Here is a 24,075-nt window from a genome sequence, read left to right as displayed (position 1 = left end):
GTCTTAAGATGCTTCCACCTCGGGTTGCCTTTGAACTGGTGCGTTTGGGAGATCGCAGATGAGATGCCCCCTCGCCCATGCCGTGAAGTGGTCTGAAATGGTGAGGTATGGCGTCGATGATGGCAGGAGATGGGTCTGCCCAGAGTGAGGAGCTTTGCGTGGAGATGAATGGTGCGTGAAGAGGTGGGTGAGGGCCTTCGAGCTCTGCGTGGAGTTGATGGGTTCGTGAAGGGCATGGGTGAAGGGGTGGGTGAGAGGGCCTTAGGAGCCTTCATTACACCCGTGTAATGGAAACAGTAAAAAGGCAAAAAGCAATGGTCATTCCCATATTTGTCTTATATGAGAGAGATGTGAGGTGTGGTTTGACAGACCACTTCTCCCGTACGAACTCAGTTTGAAATTTTCTGAAGTAACCTTCGAATCCAAACAAGGGCTAAGTCTTTTTTATCTGATCACCCATCCCAGAATTTCTTGTGCCCCTTGCCCATGGCAAACATTGTTACTAAAGGGCCAAATCATATCTAGCCATCTAGGGATATTGCTGCAAAGAGAATGACGGAGTGAGGTTTTATAGTGGAAATATTAAGCTACGTTTGGATATTAAGATGATCTCAAATAATCTAAGTTGATTTGTAAATAATAGTATTTTATAGGTCTCATTAAGATGTATTTGAATATAAATACGTTGAGATATGTATTTAAATGAATGGTCCGGTCTGGTTTTGGGGTGTTAAAAAATGTGTTATGTGATTTGTCAATATGTGTATGGGTGAAACCGATCCGGTCTTAAAAAAATGACAAATCACATATTGATATGTTGGTCCCAATGATCTTGGTTTAAGTGTAAGAAGTAGATTGAGATGGATTTAACTTTTTTTCATGATAAGTTAAAAAATTAGTAAGTCCTATCAATGATTGATTTGAGATGAGTTAAATTGAGTTTATACTCCAAACATATCCTTATAAATAAGAGAGATTAGGGTTAAGAATACTCCTAGTCCATCACAAGATGAGGTATGCAGCAAAAGGTTGAACGTTGAGTGGCCCTAGAGAAGATTCTCGCCATTGATAGTCTAGGAAGAGATGGCTCATGAGTTTAAACGAGAAGATTACAAAGAGGACATGATGTTGATTCATCACGCGTATAATTAATTAGTTGTATTCGCTATCTTGACTCTAGTGGGGAAGCATCTTTTATGCATTTTCCTAAAGTAATAACTTTAACCTTTCATGGGTATATATATTTATTACCCTTTCATGGGTAACTTTAACCTTTTAACTATAACCTTTCATGGGTATATATATTTAATTTTTTTAGTATCTTTTTTTAACTTAATGATTAAGTAAATATTTTTTAATGATATTATAATTTTTTTATTTTTTTAAAAAATATTTTACAGTGTTTAAGAAATATATATATAAAAAAATAAAATAAAAAAACATAACATTTTACACTAATTATGAGACTGTAGAGCCACCCTTTGCTCTATAGTACTCGGCCCATGCGAGCAAAATGCTTGCCCTTAGGACGAGTAGTAGTTATACTTGCCTAGAGCTCGTCCGTATAACGAACACTTTTGTCCACATTGGATCCAAGTTGTTGCTGCTTTTTCCAGAGGCAAGCGATTTCTCTTTCCACTCTGCTCATCGAGGTAGCAACGTTGATGCTCTTTCACAGTGCTCATCGAGTAGGTGAACTTCACGCTCCACCACATGACAAAAACAAATATTTTGTAATTATAAAAATGTAAAAATTATAATAATTTTACAATTATTTTTTCTTGGCATAAACTCTAGTTCTTAAGACAAAAACAAATATCTTTGGAATGCGACAATAAACTCGCGACCATTGTAATTTGTATTCTCAGAAATGCAAGCAACAAAAAAACGTGATACAGAAGGTTAGCCAATACCCAGAATTTGGAGACAGAAAGAGAAAAATAGAGAGATGGGGTTGAGATCCAGCTTGGTGGGCTTGGTGCCATTTCTTGCCATGGTGATGGTGGAGTGCCTGGATGTTGGCCTGACCACACTGAGTAAAGCAGCTATGTCAAAAGGGATGAGTCACTATGTCTTCGTTGTCTACTCAAATGCCCTTGCCACTCTCATCCTCCTCCCCTCTTCTTTCATTATCCACAGGTCATCTCCTTTGCCACCAATAAACTTCCTGTTTTCTTTCTTTCTGTCTATGTTTCCCTTTTATGAATAAAAATTGAAGTTTTTTGCTTTGCTTTACCTTTTCGTTTCAGAAACAAGAGGCCTCCACTGACCATCTCTCTCCTCTGTAAATTCTTCCTCCTCAGTCTTGCTGGGTATGAATTTTTTTATGAGAGCTCCACTTAATCAATTTGGGGAATGGAATTGACTTTTTTTTCCTTGAAGAAAATTCTGTTACCTTTTTTGGGTTTTGCAGGATAACAGTGATGCAGAATTGTGTATTCACTGGAGTAAGCTACAGCTCTCCTACCCTTGCATCTGCTATGAGCAACTTGGTGCCAGCATTCACTTTCTTGCTTGCTGTAATCTTCAGGTTCTTAAGTTCGCCTTATTCCTTTGGCTGTAGAGATATCCTTCAAAATTTAAGGGCTAGAGGCGCACTATAAATAGAAATTTTGATGAACAGTCTACTTAGTCACAGCTACAGCATCGAAGCTGAAGTATTCGAATGAACGTCGAGACTTCAGTTACAGGGTTGAGATGGGATTTTCCAGTTCTACTAAACAATGTATGCTTATTTTGGGTTTTTAAAATCATAATCTAGGATGGAAAAACTAGGCTTGAGAAGCTCAAGAAGTCAGATCAAGATTATGGGGACCCTGGTATCAATCTCAGGAGCATTGATTGTTACCCTTTACAAGGGCCCGGCAATTGGCGCTCCGCAAATTCAGTTCTCTAAAACCTCTCTTCCACGGCAACCATCTCCGTCCACTATGTTGGCAACAACAAATAATTGGATAATTGGGGCCCTTTTCCTTGCAACTGCTAGTATATGTCTTGCAGTGTGGAATACTGCTCAGGTAATATTGTCAACAATAAGAACAGATGTGTAATTGTCTTTCTTCATTCATAGTCTCTTGTGTCATGGAACTGATCTTAATTCATGCTGTATATCAAGGCTGCAATCCTAAAAGGGTACCCATCAGAGATGACTATAGTCTCCTTCTATTGCTTCTTTGGGACAATCCAATGTACAGTAGTTTCTTTGATTGCAGAAAGAGATCCAAATGCTTGGAAATTAAGGCCTGATATTGAGCTTGTCTCAATTGTCTACTCAGTAAGCACATACACTATTGTAATTTATATAATCAGCTTGTGTATACCTTGGCGCCATTGTCACTAGAAAATCTTATCAGCAGTTTTTTATTTTGTGTAGGCTCTTTTTGGAAGCGTGGTGACGTTTTCTGTATTAACATGGTGCATACATAAGAAAGGGCCTTTATTTGTCGCCATGTTCAAGCCCCTGGGGATTGCTATTGCTGCTTTGATGGGTGTCATCTTCCTTGGCGACACACTCCATGTTGGAAGGTAATGTTCTCAGTCTCTGCAAGATCAATGTTAGCAGTACCACCGGTCGATAATGCTAATACCTAGCCTGATTAAGCAAGTCTAAATGTACCTGTGCTGCATCAATAGTGTGTAAATCTGTCCCTTGGTGTTGAATATGTACCACGTGGAAAACCATCAAACAAGAGGGATGTTATAAACGCCTTTCATCTATCATTTCTGAAAAACTTGCTACTCAGCTAAATGGAAATGATAATCATTTCATTGAATTGCATTTTTCATGTAATATTAGGTAGAACGATTGTATTTGATCTTATGTAATGCAAAGTTTAGTGGTGTAAAAACACCCCCAAGAGCACTCAGCTCCAGTGATCGTCTAATTGAGTTTTTACCGTCTTTTGCAGTGTGATTGGAGCAATTGTAATCGTTGCTGGATTTTATGCTGTAATATGGACACAATACAAAGAAGAGGAAAGGGGTAAATCCCTTGAAGTTGATAGGCTACCGGCACCCTCACAGAAGAGTCCTCTCTTGGAGAGGCAGACAGATGCATAAAAAGCAGTTGAATCATCACTTGTTTATCATCTTTAGAACATATTCAAGGCAATCTACTTTCATAGTTTTATACAGGAATAGAAAATTAAGAAAAGAAAAGTGAGTAGATATGTTCTTTGTCTGCTTTTGGGATCTGCCAGTGTAGATGGATTATATCATGGAAAATGTAGGGCTCACCATGCTTTGAGTTCCAAACCGGGATTTCCCTTATGAGAAACATGTAATAAGAGTCCACATGGGAGTATGGGATCCTAGGATCGCTTGTAGGTCTTGAAAATGGTGGTCAAGAGTCCCTTACCCATGTTAATAGAGATTTTTTTTCCCCGTTAATATGAGGAGAAACCTTGTTCACAGTGAGTGTTATGAGTGGATCATGATGATGCACAGGCTGTTAACCTTTGAACATTTTGAGTTCAGTGTTAAATCTAAAGGTTGAAAATCTGATACCCAATTGTGTTGATTATGCAAAATATCCATCAAAATGGAATAGGATTCTCTCAAGTTCAATTGAAATTGATAGCATCCATTTAATATAAAACATAGAATATTTTGACCATTTCATATAATGTCGACCAAAACATATCATGTTTTTGATAAATGATAGTATCTATTTTACTTGAAATGAAGAGGATTCTCGGTACCAACTGTATGGACTCTTCCGCTACATGCAAGGAGCGAAAAACAGCCGATCACCGGCGAGTTATGCACCTGAATATTCTACAAAGACAGCCGATAACATGTTGCATAGGAATAAACTCAATGTATAAGAAACTACAAATATAGAGGGATCGATACCAAGTCCAGCCTCCAGAATTTGACATAAATCTTGTCCAGATATTGTATAGAATATAAACCTCGTGACTTTAGATCGTCGTCGGACATTGTTAATATCACATAAACAAGGTAGTCTGGTCAAATTATTATAAGATGGAAAATATTTATTTATTTATTTAAGAGACTTTTATATGTGAAAGTTCAATTAATTCCAACTTTACAGAGATTGCTTAAATGCAGGTGAAGAATAACTGGAAAGCACTAAATTGAAGGCTTCGATTGCTCGCTCGAGCAACTTATGCAAGTGTCAACAGTGCATACATAAACAATAACTCACTTTTTTGCATGAATCGTGTGCTATTCTGCTATGCTTGAGTCTGTGCGTGCATGTAACAGGTCAAAATCTCCCATTTTCCACTTAATAAAGACACCATGACTCCTCGCTTTCATGTGCAGTCCTTTCCCTCTTGGAGCCGAAGACAAAGACCCATTGAAAATCTAGGTACCAATTTACTTGGCTTTCATTCATTCATCACGCAAAAGCAGAACATGCTGAGACTCATGCATGGCAATGGCATCTTTCCACCACGAGTCACTGTCGATCCTTCACACAAATCTAAATAATTTGGGAAGCTTTTTGGAATCCAAAGTTTGCTTATAATATTGAGACTTATGAAAGGTGGGTATTGTTGCAAACCTAATCCATGAAAATCCTTCGCCCACCCCCCACCGGATCAATCATCACACAGCTCACAAAAACACTGATCCAAGAGTATTAATATTACAAGTCATCATTATTATGCTGCATAGATAGGTGCGTTTTTAATTAAGGAAACATTAAAAAATATGCTCCAATTAAGAGACCTAACTTTTAGTCAAATACATGGTCATTATATTATTATACACAGCTTTAGAAGAAAGAAATGCCAATCCATTTTCTTGATTTACAGCATGCATGCAGTCGTTTTTAACTACTATTATTTCCTCAAAAAATCTTCTCATTAACTACTATTCACTACCTCACACCTTATGAAAAACACTCTCGCACCCTACGGACAAAAAAAAAAAAAAAATTATAAGTATGGGATGTGAGAGTTAATAGTTGCTGATGAGTAGAATTCTTCTTATTTTATTACCATTCTTTCAACATCTCATGATGTGCCATTGAATAATTAAACCATAAATCAGATATAACAATCATTTAATACTGCGTATATAATGAGATGTCGGGTAGCATTACTCTTAGGGCAGGTTTGGGACATCAAACAAAACACAAAATTCTCATCTCATCTCATCTCATCATTACACTTTTTTCAAATCTCCATACAAAATATAATAAATAATTCAACTTTTTAAAATCCTAATACACCTTTTTCAAATCTCAAAACAATAATAATATTAAAACTTAATATTTTAAACTTCAAAACAAAACACAAAATTCTCATCTCACCCTCCAAACCTACCCTTATTGATATATATTTTTAAATTATATTTCTTCCATTGTTAGGAAATCTTCTTTTCATCATGTTGCTTAGCGCTTACTTATGCCTCCGACCAACACTTTTAAGGCCTTTTTAATAATTCTACTTGCCTCACCATTTCCTAACCTTCAACTTCAAAAATAATGCTAAAAACTCTTCCTTTTCCAACTTGGTCTCCTAATTTATCCCTTTTTTATTTCTTTCCCTTGGACTTGACGACTCCATTTGCAATAGCTTAAGAGCTTTTTTGAGGAGGAATTTAAAAAGATTGGAATGATAGTGATCCCCATTTCTTTAATAAATTTTATTCACTCCTTGCCGAGATTAATTTTTTTTGTGGGGTTTCATGAAAGTGGTGGGATCCATAGAATACATTTGAATAATTATTTTTCCAAAAATATATTTTTATTTAAGTTGAGTTTTGAAAATAAAATTTTTGTGAGATGTGTTTTCTTAATATATTTTATCGCCAACAAATTGAAGTAGACAATTAGATAATTTCTCTTAGGAACAAACAATTGTTTTGGTGATTAAATTTTGTTAAGAAATTATTTGTATAATCCTAAAATATGTTATAAGCCTTGTGCAACTCCTTTGAAAAAGTGAACAGATACGAGATTTATATTAAAAAAATATAATTTTTAATGATAAATCATACCTTTTTAAAATGAGTATATGAAAGTTGTACATTCTAAGATTATATCTAAAATTACTCAAATTTTTTTGGTAACGAAAAATCTTCATAGACCGAGAATTCAATTTTTTTTTTTTAAATAATCTAAAACTAAAAAAAAAAAATCTCTTTCGTTCCATCTAAATATATTTTTTCTTTGTCGTTATTTTCTTTTTATAAACTCACAAATGCAATACAACTAATATATCCAAATATTTTTTTTCTTGTTCAGGAAGAAGTCTGGAATGGATACCATATATGTCGGACGGCAAGATAGTAGGATATGAGTGTGGTGTATAGAAGGACGGCAGGACGGCAAGATAATTCAATTTGAATGCTCCCATGATCCATTAAAAAAAATTAAAAAAAAAAAAAAAAGAATGGTCCCATGCCACAATTAAATACTACCATATTTATAACATACATGGTCTCTCTCACATTAACAAGATGTGGCCAATTTTGTTTTTACCTTATTGACACTTTTCAGTCTAAAATATGTATCAATGTTTTAGGTACTTGGGTCTTCAATAAGGATTTAGATTTAGATTTCCAACATGAGCAACACAATATACTGAGTAATGTTAGATGCAGTTATAGGTTGTGTAAGCGCCATATACTCTATAAAAAATAGTAGAGTCCACTATTAAGAAATTAATTTATTCATATAGATCCTATATTTACTTACTTTTTTTAAAAGAAATGTACGGTACTTGCGCACTCTTTGATTATAAATATAATTTATCTTTTTAAAAAAAAAAATCTAAAGATTGGTCGGTAATATCACCTCATCATAGTGAAATGTGAGAGTAGTGTATAGAATTTTCCTTCCAACATATCCGTTTTATATAATTTGTATAGACTTTGGACTCTAATGTATTTAAAGTTGGGGTTTATAGTGTCAACAGACAACATTTAGTAATGTAGAGTCTACAAACTATAAATTTTTTTAGGTCCATTGTTGGTAAATATGTTGAATTTAAAGAAATATCTCTTAATTTGTTGGAGTCCTGAGCTTCCAATGTTCATCAATTATTTTCTTAGATCAAATTTCTTTAAAATTGTTTGTCTATTAATCAAGGATTTCTTTTTTCTTAATCTAAACAATGTTTTTAATTCATACAGTAACATTAATACCACATAGATCAGCAATGAGATAGGTATGATGTGTAACGTAAGATTTATTTATTAATAAAATAAATTAAAATATTTTTAGTATTTTTAGTATATTTGACTTGTGAATAAAGAAATTTAGAAATAATTTTTACAATCTACAATTGTGCGATTCATCCACGAATTAAACGGGTAGATGTCTGCCACGTGGGTACAAAATAAAGAATAATACTAAATACAGTATTAAAATATATAAATCTCAAGTATTTTTTTTTTAAAAAATAGAATTTATTATTAAAAATAATAATTTTTTCACCTATGTCTTAAATTTCTCTAATTCTTTTAAAGAGAATGTACGAGACTTATATATCTTGAAATTGTAAATATCATTTCTTTCGAATAAAATTCTATTTGAATAGTGAGATGAGATGAAATTATTTTAAATAAAAGTTGAAGATAATATTGTTAAAATATTATTTTTTTAATATTATTATTATTTTTAGATTTAAAAATTTTAAATTATTTATTATATTTTATAAAAAAAATTTAAAAAAATTATAATAATAAGATGAAATGAAATGAAAGGAAAGTATTTCAATATCAAACGGGAACTAAATGCCTTGCAAGTTGCGACTCATAAGCTTTTGCTACGAACACACAGAACAGGACAGCCTCTTATTTCAGGAACTAGCAGTAGTAAATGCACAACATGTTAGGTGGTTATTAAAATACATGAATAATTAAATATTCTTTTTCTTGGCAAATAAGTTAATTATGAAAGTTACAAAGTTCAGAATTTAGATGAATAGATGTTAATATTTTAGGTTGAAAAGTTTTTAATAAATAAAATTAGAAAAGAAAGGAAAAGGGTGGAAGGAAATTGCCATCGAGACGGTGAATGAGTGAGAATCATGTGAGCTGCCTCTCTCTCTCTCTCTCTCTCTCTCTCTCAAAAGCAACAAGCTTGTTGAACCCAACAACCACTTTTACTTTGTTCAAGAGTATATTTGAGCGCTGAGAGCTTTTTTCTACTCCTTCTTGGTTTCAATGGCTTCAAGCGTCTCAAGGTTCATCAAGTGTGTGACAGTGGGAGATGGGGCTGTGGGGAAGACGTGCATGCTTATTTGCTACACAAGTAACAAATTCCCCACTGTATGTTCTTTCTTCTTTCAAAGCTTCTTTGGTCTCTCTTCTGGGTTATTTTTATGCATCTTTTTGGTCTATTGTGTGGTTCAATTTTTGTGCTTTTTTATGATTTTGTATAGAAATTTTGGCTCTCTCTCTCTCTCTCACCAAAAGCTTCCATTGGGTTTTACCTTCTTTTCATTATTCCTAATGAAATAGTTATCTTGGTTTCAACTCTAAAAATGGGGAAAAAATGTAGCTGTTGCTGTTCCTCTTGTTTTCTTAAACTCTTTCATTCTTAGCTTTTCTAGATTCAAATGGATTTTGTTTTCTGTTAATCAGGATTATATACCAACGGTGTTTGATAACTTCAGTGCAAATGTGGTAGTTGAAGGCACCACTGTCAACTTAGGTCTCTGGGACACGGCTGGTATAATTTCTTTGATGCCTATAATCGCGCTTTTAGCTTCATCATTTATCTGCTGTGTTTTTTTTTCTTGTGTCTTGAATTGGTCCTTGAGTTTTCCAGATAGATTTGTTTCTACTATTAAATAGGTTTGCCAAACTGGGCAAGTTTGTTAATTTTTCATCTGTCTTCACTGAAATTCATAGGGCAAGAGGATTACAATAGATTAAGACCATTGAGCTACAGAGGGGCAGATGTCTTTGTATTAGCTTTCTCATTAGTTAGTCGTGCAAGCTACGAAAACGTACTGAAAAAGGTGAGTTTCCCCGGAAGTCTTTTAATTCATCGTCATCTTTGTTCTTTGCGTAAATTAGCTATTCTAATACTTAATTTCTTGATCAGTGGATCCCTGAACTTCAGCATTATGCCCCTGGAATTCCTGTGGTGCTGGTTGGTACCAAATTGGGTGAGTTTTAAAAAACAAATCTGTAGATGCGCTTAAAGCAGTTCTGTGTAGGAAAGTTATATCGGCAGCGTGCCCTCTATGTACTAAACCTGACCCTAATCGAGAAGAAGCAAGTTTTGTTAAAACATGGAGACATGAGTATTTGAAATGGTTTACTCATTTTTACAAGTGCACGACTTCTACACAGTAATAATTTTAACATGGTGGGAAGAGCAACATCCTTTTGATAGAACCCCTGTTATGTTGACTCGTGAATGTCATTTTGGAGCATGGAATAAGGGGGGTCCCCCCACTTAAAAGAAGTTATGGAGGTAGATATGATGAAAGTGGCGGCCATTCACCATTCTATGCCCGCGCTCTACTAACTTACTACTCTGAATGGGTTCATTTTGTATAACATTAATAAGATTTCTTTTTAACCTTGCCGCATACCTATTATTTGTGAAACAACTTTATTTTTCTGTTACATTTTTTGTGAACCTCGCCCTTGGTCCATGATTTTAGCAGTCTCGTCAAAATTGTTTAGCTCTAAGAGATCGTTTTTACCTTTGACATCATGCTTTATTTGATATAATGAAAGTGCAAGTTTAATGTTTTAATAACCTTAATGAAAGTGGTGTTGCAATTGTCAATGGTAATGGCACTCGTATCACTGAACATTACCTGCAAACAACATACTTTTGGAGGTCATTATTTAGGCCTCTAATAAGCAGGACTAATATAGAACTTATGAATTTTAACTACAGTGAAAGGAAAATTCACAAAATTAGCATTTATTTAGATAGTAGTGGCATTCATCTTTTGATTGTTATGTTGACTAACTAAATTCTGTAATTAATGTGGTTTATAATGCACGAATAGATCTTCGTGATGATAAGCACTATTTGGCTGATCACCCTGGATTGATACCTGTGACGACTGCACAGGTGCGCTTTTTTCCCTATTAGTCGCTCTCTACACCTTGATGGTTATGTTTGGTTCCATTCATGGTAATGGTTTTCATATAATCAGGGTGTGGAACTCTCTAAACAGATTGGTGCTACATATTATATAGAATGCAGCTCAAGAACTCAGCAGGTACGAATGAACTAGCATTTCTTAAGATATAAGTAGTGCAGCAGTGCATTTTTGGCTTCAAATAAAAAATGTGGCATGCTCACTCAATTGTAATCACTTCTATTGACTAAAGATACAAAGGGAATTGACCAAAATCCCCATGAGTTTTCACCATTTGCCAAATTAGTACTTGACAATTAAAGGTCTAGGTTTTAATAGAAGGTCTGTCATGTGTCAAACTTCACACATTAGACCAATCACACACCGCCACGTGACCAAGAAAAAAATCCCAAAGATGCAAAATAAAAATTGTAAAATTAATTATTAGGAAAAAAGAATGAGGGTATGCCCTCCACTCCACCCAATGGGGTGGGACAGAATCCCCTACTTGGGAAGGGAAGGATTCCCTTCCCTCTACCCCACGGCCCATCATGTGGTACAGTACAGAATGGAAGGATTGGAAATGGGCTATAATTGGGATCATGATGACAAAATGAAAAACTAGGGTCTTAAAATCTGACTATAACTTAAAAGAACTGGATTACAGGACCTATTTTTCCTACTTAAAAAAGTTTGAATTCAAAACTTGGAAAAATGCAGTTTGTGGCATGTTTCATTGATCTGTATTAGTGGGATCCTAAAAATTCAAAGAAATCAATTACCATTCTAGCCTCTACCACATAATTAAGGTTCCAATGTTCAGCAGCTAATTACAGATACTTCAAATATGTCTGATGTATCATTGAAAAAACCAAGACCAGGGCATATATTTTATTTTTAAATATGATGTGCTGGTGCTGCAGATGCAATTTTGAAATTATGGAAACATTCGACAAAAGGTCAAAGGAACTATTTTACATTATGCAGTTATGATGCCAGTTTCGTGCAAATGATATCCCTACAGCCTTATTTGGCTCTTTCTGATAAATGATCTCAATGTTAGCAAAAATGGTGTTTCTGTTATGAAATCCCTCTCTGGAAGCTCTGCTGTCTAGCCTGTATTGAACCATCTACTCTCCATATAGAGTGGATACTTGCAATGTCTGTGATGCATATCAGTGTTAAATTCTCACTTTTAATGATCATGTGTGGTTCTCCGCTTGCATGTCTTTCATTTGCTTTGGTAACTTTCTTCAATATTACAGAAAAAAAGCATGATAACCCATTGTTTTATTGAAGAATCCTCATTTGTGGTAAAGGAATACCGTAGTTACAAATCTGCCACCTTAAGTCGTATCTGTTTTTTATGCTGTAATTGACCATTTACATTGCAATTGCAGAATGTGAAAGCAATTTTTGATGCTGCAATCAAGGTGGTTATCAAGCCACAACAGAAGCAAAAAGAGAGGAAGAAAAAGCCACGTCGTGGATGCTTATCGTTAGTACCTTTATTTCTTAGAATTGAAAGGATTGCCTACGGTCCTTCAATTATTCAGTTTTTGTTACTTATCAAAAAAGTTATCCAGTGTTCTGGGAATTATATCCCACTCTGGGATTATGGATCGCTGACATGGTCTGCGAATTGAATGTAGTTCTAGCCTTACATGCACTGTGCTATTATCAACTTTCATCTTAAATTAAACTCTATTAAGATTGTTTTGCTTCTGCATCATTTGCTCACATTGCTATTGCTGTAGTTGTTTCCATAACTAGTTGCATGATGTGTAATAATAGTTAGATTTATTAAATGAAAAAGATTACAACTAAGTTAAGATGCCTTAAACCATTATCATATAATAAAATAGAACTTTTGAGAGTGTCAATGTTAACACCTTGATCTCCAAAACTTGGTTGAGCATTTTGACCTTCTTGTCTCCCCTTTCTCTCACGGGTTTCTGAAAAATTGATGAAAAACATCATAAATTTTGTTTGAGTAAAGAGAGAAAGAAAATGATTCCATAACTAGTTGCATGATGTGTAATAATAGTTAGATTTATTAAATGAAAAAGATTACAACTAAGTTAAGATGCCTAAACCATTATCATACAATAAAAGAGAACTTTTGAGAGTGTCAATGTTAACACCTTGATCTCCAAAACTTGGTTGAGCATTTTGACCTTCTTGTCTCCCCTTTCTCTCATGGGTTTCTGAAAAAATGATGAAAAACATCATAAATTTTGTTCGAGTAAAGAGAGAAAAAAAATGATTTATATGCTTTCATAATAAAAAATTATTTATATGCTTTCATAATTATATATGTTAATAATAGATAGATAATAGATGTCTCGTTTGTTTTCGCAGATGAGTTGAGATTAAAGTTAAAAGTTGAATAAAATATTGTTAGAATATATTTTTTTAATATTATTTTTGTTTTGGAATTTGAAAAAGTTGAATTGTTTATTTTATTTTGTGTGGAAATTGGAAAAAGTTGTAATGATTAGATTAGATAAGTTGAGAGGAGTTGTGAAAACAAACGAGGCTTATTCATCAAAAAAAGAGAGAGATAATAGATTAGTATTGTTGACTTGATGATATTTTACTGGTCCCTGGCTTAACTGATAATGCCGAGACAAAAAAGTTATTTTAAATATTATTTTTCTGGTATCTCCTGATTCTTCAGTTTCTTTGGCATAATTTGTTACTTAAAAACTGCAGAAATCTGCTTCCAGGGAGGAGTCTCATCTGTCTCAAATGAAACCACCTAGTCTGGAATTTCTACCTTGGCCATGTCACCCAGAAGCTGCGCTGTAGGGCTCTCTATAAAGGTCACCTGCTCTGAGACAATTTCTTTTTTGTCATAATTATCAGGAAAAAAGTAAATCCTTCCACTGTAATCTTTGTTTATTTGTTCATTGTAAAGAATTTAAGTTCCAAGTTTTTCGTCATTTCTTCCCTTTTGGTGTATTCCAAGCAAGAGAACAGGTCTGTTGAATTGACTCTATTCAAGATATAGTCCTAAATTAGCTGTAATCAAGAAATGATGAATTAGTAAACTTCACAAGGTGAACTTGTAAAGTGTGGCTTGGATAATGAGATGAGATGAAATGGTTTTAGATGAAAGTTGAAAGTTGAATAAAATATTATTTTTTAATATTATTATTGTTTTGAAATTTGAAAAAGTTGAATTGTTTATTATATTTTATATGAAAATTTGATAAAATTGTAATTATAAAATGAAACGAAACACTTTCACTATCCAAACGGTAAGAATTCAGTTGCTCTCTCGTCTCATGTATTTATGTAAACAAAAACTTCGTGCAGTCATTTTTATGTATTTATTGCACACTTCATTAATGTGATTGACTACGTCATTTTTTTTTTTAATATAAGATAATTATTTTGGTCAAGTACATCAATAGAGTACACAAAGAATACGCAAAAGTGATTGTACATAACAGAACTGTTATATATAAGGAATAGAAATGCATGAATCCACAGGTGTAAAACTTGTGGAACACCCTATGGAAGAAATGGCTAATCAATTTGAGTTGTGCTGAAACCTATTCTTCCATTTTTGCACATGGATGGACACCGTCCAGAAATTTCAGGCAGACAAACAGTATTTAAATGTTATAAGATATTAAACGTTTTAAAATCCACACATTGTATGTATCTTTCTCCCTTCTAACTGAACCATCTGATTCAGACAGATTGAATTGAAGGGGATCCTTATCCTGATGACTTTCTTATTGAATTTTGATTATATTCTCCCATTCTTGCACACACTTGATTACAAATTTTATTTGAATAACAGCAAAACTACATTTTTTTTTTATGTGAAATATGAAGTTAGATAAAGACAGGTGCTTTATTCAGACAGTACAAAATGCGCATGAATGCACCTTTTTCCATCCCCTTTGGCCGAAATCTGATGAATCACAATCAATGTAATATGCAACATATTACCTTTTATTTAGCTGACAAGGAATGGAAAGAGTTGCATACATGGAGAAAACACTAAAAAAATTTCTCGTCAATTGGAAATTACTCTTTGCCAAAACCTTTTCCCATCTTTCTTACTCTGCACAAATCCAAGAAACGTTACAGAGACTCTCTCTCTCTCTCTCTCTCTCTGGTGAGTAGACTATGCACATTAGAAGTGACAAATATATAATCAATAACTTGAAGTCACCAGATGGTGCGATTTCTCAATTCTACTGCCACGATGATTGCTTGTACCCATCCCACCCACCCTCAGGCTCCTTCCTCTTCAAAACACCACCAGCCATAGGATAAATCCTTGCTTGCTCGTCTGCAATAGCCTGTGAACTGGCAACAGACAGTTGCCTTGGTGGAAGAGAAGCCTCATCTCTCCCTTCTATATCTAAGCTTCCAGGACCCGCGTTGAGGTCTAAAGCATGCCTACCCCATTTCCTACTGCTCTCACCACTACTGTTATTACTACCATCAGGAAAACTAACATAAGGTCTGGGGTAATGGGATGAAACTGCACCAGCAGGTCCTAAAAATTGTGGATGCACTGCAGGGAAGCAAACCTTCCCACCAGATGATGAATCCGCATATGTTGTTGAACCACCAGAAAAAGTGGCTGAGGGCAATGGAAAGCTGGTTCCAAAAGGGAAGACGGGGTACTGAAAAGGGCTGGAAGGAAAGGGCACTGCAGGAGAGGATGACAACCCTGGTCCCCTGTATATATCAGGACTGAATGGGTTGCTACTACCAGTGGGACCCAACCACCTTTGCAGTCCACCTGTTGCAATAACGGGAAAAGGCTGCTCCCCTCTATCAGGCATAATCGACGGAATCGCGACTGCTGAATAATTGCTTCCCGAATGAAACCACGGCGAGAAGTTCCCCATTTCTGCATTGCTCATTCGAAGGCCTGAAACAGACAGTTGGGCTGGCAAACTGTTCCTGGCAAGCTGAACAAAAGGTGAAGGTTCAGCATTCATCTCATCAACAGCAGGCCCATTGTTTAAATCGAAGTCCCTGCAGGCACTAACTGCATCATTAAAAGGGCCACCTGACTTTGATTTGACTGGCACAGGTGGGACATCCATTCTACGACCACTGCTTGTGGGGTAGTTTCCCATATCAGAAGCATCATCAACACGGTTCAAATCAAGATCAAGTGCTTCAGAGCATCGAGCAGGAGCAGAACCCATCAGCTCCTCACGTGCCATTTCATGGTTATTGGTCAGGCTAGATAAATTGCCAAGCTCATTAGCAGAATCTTGAGAAGCCAAGTCCTCGAGTATTCTTTCATCAGGTACATTCAAGTCAATATCCAAAGGAAAGCGACCATTCTTGCCAGCTGTAGCATCAAGAAGAGAGATGGTTACAGTTTCCTGAGGCATCTCAGGAGCTTTCCGAGGTTCAGCTGGCCGAAAGGCACTAGTGGCTGCTGATCCCTTCCAACCAAGTTCCCCTTTACTCTTCAACAGGTCAACAGGTGGAACAAAAGGGCCTTTGGCAGCAGCAGTCACCGTAATTGAAGCAGGAATACCAGTAGACACCGAAGAAACAGGAAAAGGTAATGGGCTAACCAAACAAATAGCAGCTGAACATCCTACTTGGGTGAAGTTATTTGTCTCCCCAAGCTTTCCATCATCGACAGTAAATCCTTCGTTCAAATCAAATTCCACTTTGGCCTCCATATCTGACACCCCTGCAACAGATAAACAAGAAGCATCTGCAGTGGTTGATGCAAATTCCTCCGCATCATCTGCTTCTGCTCCAGTTAACTTGGACCCCCTAGACCTCTCATGTTGATCTGTTTCTTGCATGGGAAATGCAGGGGACAACTTGTGAGAAGCTGGTCTACCACGTTTCTTATGAACTTCTTTGCATGCCAAATTCTTCTCAAGATACTTGTCATCATGACTAGTGTCAGCTGAACCTAAACCAACTAACATTCGATTCTCAGGGCTTGATGGAGCATTACCTTCCAGCTCGTTACTTTCTGTTTCAGTCTTAACATGAATTGTTGCATCTCTTTCCTCATTTTTTTCAGTCTTCAATTCAATGCCCTTTTCAGGAACCAAATCTTTCCCACCACCAGAAGAATGCAGCACTTCATCAATTCCTTTCACAGCCTCAGAACGGATTATCAGAGCAAGTGGCTTTTCCTCTGTCTTCACACCACTATTCAACCCTTCACTCATAAGCTTCTTGTTCTTGCCATCAATTTCTAGGGATGGGTAAGATGATGACCCTTCAATGGCTTCCATCTGGACTTCTGGACTTGCAACCACATCACTGACCATATCCTTGTCCAACAAAGAACCACTTTCTTTTTCTTTAGCATCTACAATGGCATTTGCATTCACCTCACTAATTGCCTTCTTATTATGAAGAGGTTTGCCTCCTTCAATATCCATGGTTTTCTCCATTGCGCTTGCAGGGGAGGAAGCCACTGTAGCAGCTACTGTTGTTTCAGTTGATTTTCCATCACTTTCTAAAAATCGATCCGCAGTTAGCTGCAATTCCATACTAGAAGAATTAAAATGCCCACTGTCCCCTGCTACAGGTTTCTCCCCGGACATCAAAGAGGCAGGTTCATTACCTCCATCTTTAAGCCCAACATTACTGGAAATTACAACCTGCTCCTCATCCTCAACACCAGCACCATCAATTGTGTGGCTTGGAGTGAGGTCATTTACAGGAGATGACTCGACTTTCAAATCACTACCTGTGCATGAGGGCTCAACTGCAGGTGTGTTTCTTTGCGGAGAATCAGTGGGTGAAACCAAATCGGTCTTGGACATCTCTCCAGCAGCCACACTAGCAAGCAGGTTCATTCCAACATCATCTCCAGACATAGACACATTAGATTCTGAGTACTTGACACAACTTTCAATCAAAGCATTTATCGAGCGCAAAGAAGCCTCATGTGAATTCCACACTTTAAGTTCGTTTCCTGATGATAATGAAGCACCTTTAGCTTCCGCCAACTTTTTACTCTCATCATCAGTCTTACGGCACTTTTCATCTGTAATGGCAGCAGGCGATCCATCACCCCCATCTGAACCAGTCAGTACATCTTTGAAATCATTACTTTGCCATGATTCAGTATTCACATCTGAAGTATTATTAGCTCGATAACCATCACTCTTTTCCTTCAAGCTACGATCAAACTGGTCATGCTTCTCTGAAAGCACAGGAGAAGAAGCTCTACTATTCACCATTGAAGGGTCTTCAAACAATGCTCCACTGGCACTTTGTGCAGGACTGCGAACTCGATTTGGAATCTTAACAGTCAATTTATGACTGTTACCCTCCATGATGGGTCCATCAAGTGCCTTCTCACATGAAAATCCGGATTGTGACTGTCTTTCTGAGGCTGGATTTTTGTTTAAGGGACTCCTGCTTGAACCACTTTCCCTTAGAACTCCAGAAAGTGTGGAGCCAGGGAGTCCATTTATTGACTTCCGATGCCGTGAAGAACCACCTGATATCTTATTTCCACTCATTGAACCAGCGGTAGGGCTCCTGGCATCCTCCTTCACTGAAAGTCCAGTTTTGGTATGGTCACTAGAACAAGATTGACTATTGTGAGACTGACTGGAACTGCTGCTTTTTTCATCTCTCATGGTAGTCAGAGGGAGATCAGAGGCGACTCCAACAGCATGTTGAGGTTGGCTATCTCTGAAGTTAGTACTAGCCTGTGCAGGTGATGGCACTGATTTCATAGACCCTAAAGATGCAGATGCGCACCGAGAAGTGCTCTCCCCCAGGACAACCTTAGCTGGAGCAATTTTGGAGGCAGAGAGCTGTGGAACTGAGCTCTTCATAGCAACATCAGCGGATGCTCCTGTCTGTCTGTTCCCACCATGGGAAACTTCTGGAAGACGTGCTTTGGCAGGCCAGGGGACAGCCTGATTTGAACCGGACTTTGCATCATTGATGTTCATTTCAGCCTCAACGCGCTTCTTCCAGGTATCAACTAAACTCCTTGCTTTCTTCTGGATTTCCAAGTTTTTATGAGTACGCAAATGGTTCACAGATTTCCCAATGTTGCACATTTGCAAGGCCTGAAGATTTACAGGGAGCTTATCAAGTGCACGAAGTAAAACCAAGAGAAACTCCTCGATAGATTTATCACCATCCTTGGAGCCACTACCATCACCAATCCTCCCTTTATGTACTTCTTGGAGCCATTCGTCTAATACAGGCAGACCCTTGAGCTGCACGAATCGACTAAGGCAATCAAACTTATCTGTGGCTGCTAAAACACCAACAAGCATTGACCGCCCAGCTAAATCTATTTTCTCAGTTCTGTCAGGTTGCATAACCTGCACAAGTCTCTCAACCCCTTCAGAGTCTATAAGCCCTCCTTTCTCTGTAATTTTGGCAGTCTCAGACTTTAAATTGCTTTCCAATCTACTGCGGTTGGAATCCCCATCATCTGCTTTTGCAGTACGCTCTCGCTTGACAGGCTCAGAGGACTGATCTCCCCGCTCCCTTTTTTTCCCCTTTACTTGAGTTGGAACAGAGGAACCACTATTCTGAACACTATCTGAGCCAGCTTTCAGCTGAGATGTAGATGTAGGTCCACTCATTGGCTTTGGAGATCGAATGTCTGACTGCAATGTTGCATGCATTTCAATTTGAGTTTTATATAACAGCTGATCTACTTCTTCCTGGCGTTCCTGTAAAAGAAGGGCATTACCACCTTAACTATTCAACATATTAGAGCAAAATGGAAGATTCCCAAAAGCATAAAAGCTCACATCAATATAATCTTGATCAGTCAGCCACCATAAACACTTGTTCGTAATGTCATAAACCTGCCGACACACAAATGACGAAATCCCTGATGGAAGCTCAACACCTTTAGGAAGGAATGCAACTTTACACGGATGGAGTAGCGATGCAGCAGGAATCTCATCCTTATGAAAGGAATAGAAGATTTCGTTCGGCGCAGCTTCCAACAGGACGCCTTTGCCAAGCTTTACTTCAGCAGGACGATAAAGCCAGTTCACACCTAACTTCAATTTATCCTCTTTACCAGCAGCCAGCCAACGAATTATTCCAATGAAAGGTGGGGAATCCTGAGGGGGTTTGAAAAGAGCACAGTCACCAACACTGATTCTGCGGCCATCCTATAAGAGTGACAGGAAAAAAACTTCAGTTAATCAAGAAAAAAAAAATGCTCTTGAAGAAAAACATACAGTTCAGAAATAGATATACATTAGAAATAGCTGGTGTGGCCCACGGGGGGGTGTCTAAGGCCTATCATATGCTTAGTCAAAATAAAGAGTTTTGCAGGGATTAGAATTTATGAGATTGGGACATGATTGCAAGATTAACTCTATATCTTTTTCAATGCTTTATATTCCGTTCAAAGGAAGGGAGTTGAAGATAAGCATTGTTGGGTTCCCTTGAAAAGATGTCTAAAGTTACAGTGAGAGTTGCATTTATCATGCAGACAAAATGCTTAGGAGAATTGGGAAAACTATTGATCATCTCCTTCTTCATTGCGATAGATTTAGGTTGATTTGTCCTCAAAATGTTTGAAGTTGACTAGGTTATGCCTAGACAGAATCTAGAGCTTTTGGCATGTCGGAAAAGAAGGGTTTTTCAGAACAATCTTAATATCATTTGAAAATCATTTGAAATGTATTGTGGTATATTTGGAAAGAATGGAATATATTTTTTACAAGAATGGAATGCCCAAATTTGCAAGAAGACAAGTTCAGCTCTACAACTTTGTTTTCTTAAGTCACTTTTCGGAGTGCTATTCTGTTAATGCCCTCAATACTCATAGAACATTTTGCATTCTTTTTCATTATCCTTGATCTTTGTTGGTTGATTTTTCTTGCATACATCTTGTGTACTAGGTTGTGCTCTTTGCGAAAATAATATTGTTGTTTTCACTTAACAAAAGAAAATCAAGAATCTTCCAGTCAAGATGAGTGTGCAACTTCATTTTAGAATAAATGAACTCATATAACAAAGTGTTAAAATAGCCACTAGATTTAAAAGGAAAGATTTAAAAAATTGTAAGGGAAAACTAGGAGGGCTTTTCAAGCACCTAAATAATCATGAGACTATTCGGTCCCCCGTCCCACAAGTAGCCAGCAAGTTTTTTATAGGAAATCAAAATTTTCCTTATATAATGCCAAGTCTTAGTCCTAGTACATAGGAACTATATAGTTCCAAGAGAAACACCTAACAAGGAAAATAAAAAGATACAAGGACCACCAAAGAGGCAAGGAAAATAATTTGAACCAAATGACATTTCTTGAGGTACTTTAGCCCCGAGATGAAAAGTATGGGATGCTAACCCCTTGGAATAATATTAAAATATATAAATTTAGAAACATGAAACCCTACTCTTCTTTACCCACATCATCAACTTTCCCATTATATGTCATTAAATAAAAATTATATACATGTAGTTAATATTAAAGTTATATGTTAAATACAAGGCTATAAATTTTCATTTAAAGCCAGTAGTATTTTTGTTCTAACACGTTTTTTCCTCAACTCATGCCTTTTTAATGTTGCAAGTAAAGGATTCGTAAAAGTAAAAAAAAAAAAAAATCTAGAGGAAGCTAAAGGACTTGTAAGTTATTACTTTTGATAGGCAATTTTACTTTGGCACACTAAACAAAAAGCTCTTTACTTAAGCAAAATTTAAGGTTTCCCATCACTATCATAGCAACAAAGAAGAATATAGGGATTGAGAAAAACAAGGCGTTCAACCAAATTGTGGAGATAAAAAATGTGTAATATTCTTAGAACTTCTATTTATTGCGTAATGGGTCAAGGATGTTAACTTAGTCACGTATAGCATTTCATTTAATGCACCATATGCTATCTTGACCGTGAACAAAATCAAGAAAACTGACATCATAGAACATCCATCAACTAGAGAATGAGTAGACCACAAAGAATAGGCAGCTTTCTTTGTCTGGACAACATCTTTGGACAAGATGCTTACCACAAGATAATCTGAGGAAACAACAGGTTATTGTCCTAGATTGGTGTTGTATGTGTAAGAAGCATAGGAGTTGATCATCTGTTTTTACATTGCGAGGTGGCCAAGGCTATATGGGATGATTTTTTCTCAAGAGTCGGATTGCCTTGGGTTATGCCTTGTAGATTGGTGGATTTCCTCGCAAGCTGGAGAGGACTACACAAAGATTCTCAGGTAGCGGCAATTTGGAGATTGGTACCAATATGCATGTGTTGGTGTATTTGGAGGGAGAGAAATGCTAGGTGTTTTGATGATCAAGAGAGAACAATGGATGAGCTTAAAGTTCTCTTTTTTAAGTCATTGCTCCTATGGGCGGGGGCAATAGTTTGTAATGGACGTAGTGTCCATGATCTTCTTCTTTCTATTGTAACCTCTAGCTAGGCGTTTTTTCATGTATACTTCCTGTGTACCTGGGCTTTGCCTATTTCTATGAATACAATATCTTTGATTACCTAAAAAAAAAAAAAAAAGTTCACCTACAATCGACGTAATATTAAAGCACATCAAACTGACAACACACACCCTCCCTTGCGGGGTTGGGGGAAACAAGGGAAGAAACTCCAATGTTGACCCCACAACCAACATTAACTTTTTTATAGGTACCAACACCAACATTATTCTCAAAACCGACGTAAGCAATTCAATGAAAAGAAACCCTTTTACCCTACAGCGGAGGCCTTTGGCAAATTCAAGCCCTTTTAACATCAGAAAACTTATTTTATATAAGTAAAAGGATTGTTAATAGGTATAAGACCTCATTTAGGTGAGACTTGAATCACAATGTTATGAATAACTGGTTGAATAGTTAGTCTTGGTGTCTCAGACCCAACGACACTTAAGCAGACAAAAAAAAAACTGAATAGCTTTCCGGTTACACTTATCAATCGATTCCCCATTTTCCACGGTTAAATCTTCAGAATTCTTCATTCAACCTACTACGAATTGCTTGTATCATAATACAAGTTTTATTTCCTCAATTTAGTCCACTCAAGCCAATTCAATAATAGATAAAAATAAAATCATTAATTAGCTCGATTCCCCTATCAACCAAACCAATTCAGTTATATTTATTAGGAAATAAGGTTCATTTCCTACTTTCTAAAACAATCAAACCTAAATCACCCTCTCCTCCACCCCCCCCCCCCCAACCCGCGGGGCGGGGGGCCCAAAAGTCAAAACAGACGCCCACAAAATCTCATCCAAAAAAATCAAATCCAGCAACACATAAATTTCGAAGAAGAAAAAAGCCCGGAAAGTATAACCTTGCAGAATGAATTAACTGAAGACGAAGAAGAACCATCGGCAGTGGCGGCTACGATCGTACGCGTAGGGACTGTCCACATGTGCGGACTCCGTTTCCTCTCCTCAACAGCCCGCCCAATCCCATGCATAGCCTTGCATCTTCCCCAATCCCTCCTCCTTCGATCCCACCTTCTATCCCTTCCGCTAGTACCATCAATTCCAGACCTCCGTTCCCAAGTCACCAATTCTCCTACCTCAATTTCTTCGCCAATTCAAAATCCACAAAACCCTAGATCGATCCAAACTCATTTCTTCCGCGGACAAAACAGAAACCCTAATTCTCTCCCAGCCTCAATTCGAGTCCCATTCTGCCCGGATTACTCGGCCTAATTGAAGCTCAGATCCACCGAAATAGTGCGAGTTTTTGGGTCCAGAGAAAAGAAGTGCGAGAATCTAGAGAGAGAGCCAGACGGGGAAAGGAAAGGTGTAGTTAGACTTGGCAACGGGAATGAGTTGGGTCGGTTTCGTATCCGCGTTCAATTTGTTGGAGTCAATCATCTGAATCGGGTCGTTTTTACCCGGTTCTTGCCATTCAAATTCTGTTTTTTTTTTTTTTTCCTACGTAATTCAAATCAACCTGCTAGATAAAAGCGGTTTGGCGTACCAAATCGTGTATTGATATTGATGTCTTTTTTTATTACAAAAAAATAAAAGAAAAAAATTTTTGAGAGAAGAGAAAATTCTCTATCTCACAAAAATTATTTCCGTCTTCAATTCATACTATTTCATTAAACGAAT

General features: G+C 36.8%; 3 protein-coding genes across 4 annotated transcripts; 2 read left to right on the top strand and 1 right to left on the bottom strand.

Moving 5' to 3' along the window:
• The first annotated feature begins 1,822 nt into the window (after window positions 1-1,822).
• On the top strand, window positions 1,823-4,503 carry LOC108991175 (WAT1-related protein At3g28050-like). The gene is made up of 7 exons (XM_018965333.2): window positions 1,823-2,139; window positions 2,250-2,312; window positions 2,414-2,530; window positions 2,762-3,017; window positions 3,116-3,274; window positions 3,374-3,525; window positions 3,909-4,503. Exons 1-7 carry the CDS (start codon window positions 1,949-1,951, stop codon window positions 4,057-4,059), a joined length of 1,089 nt encoding a protein of 362 aa, XP_018820878.2. The 5' UTR covers window positions 1,823-1,948; the 3' UTR covers window positions 4,060-4,503.
• Window positions 4,504-8,970: 4,467 nt separating this feature from the next.
• Window positions 8,971-14,181, top strand: LOC108991182 (rac-like GTP-binding protein ARAC8). 2 transcript variants are annotated; one of them, XM_018965343.2, is made up of 8 exons: window positions 8,971-9,249; window positions 9,565-9,652; window positions 9,835-9,944; window positions 10,031-10,094; window positions 10,956-11,020; window positions 11,106-11,171; window positions 12,431-12,528; window positions 13,760-14,150. In XM_018965343.2, the coding sequence occupies exons 1-8, from the start codon at window positions 9,145-9,147 to the stop codon at window positions 13,839-13,841; spliced, it is 678 nt and encodes a 225-aa protein (XP_018820888.1). In that variant the 5' UTR covers window positions 8,971-9,144; the 3' UTR covers window positions 13,842-14,150. The 2 variants fall into 2 exon arrangements, with proteins under 2 accessions (XP_018820888.1, XP_018820889.1); XM_018965344.2 differs by having other exon boundaries at window positions 8,972-9,249; window positions 13,746-14,181.
• An 867-nt stretch (window positions 14,182-15,048) lies between these two features.
• Window positions 15,049-23,772, bottom strand: LOC108991180. The gene is made up of 3 exons (XM_018965339.2): window positions 23,298-23,772; window positions 19,784-20,155; window positions 15,049-19,702 (listed from the first exon to the last, which is right to left on the bottom strand). The coding sequence occupies exons 1-3, from the start codon at window positions 23,424-23,426 to the stop codon at window positions 15,245-15,247; spliced, it is 4,959 nt and encodes a 1,652-aa protein (XP_018820884.1). The 5' UTR covers window positions 23,427-23,772; the 3' UTR covers window positions 15,049-15,244.
• Window positions 23,773-24,075: the final 303 nt, after the last annotated feature.

This window comes from Juglans regia, chromosome 9 (genome assembly GCF_001411555.2).
Source record: "Juglans regia cultivar Chandler chromosome 9, Walnut 2.0, whole genome shotgun sequence".
NCBI lineage: Eukaryota > Viridiplantae > Streptophyta > Magnoliopsida > Fagales > Juglandaceae > Juglans > Juglans regia.
This window is presented reverse-complemented; position numbering and strand designations above follow the sequence as displayed.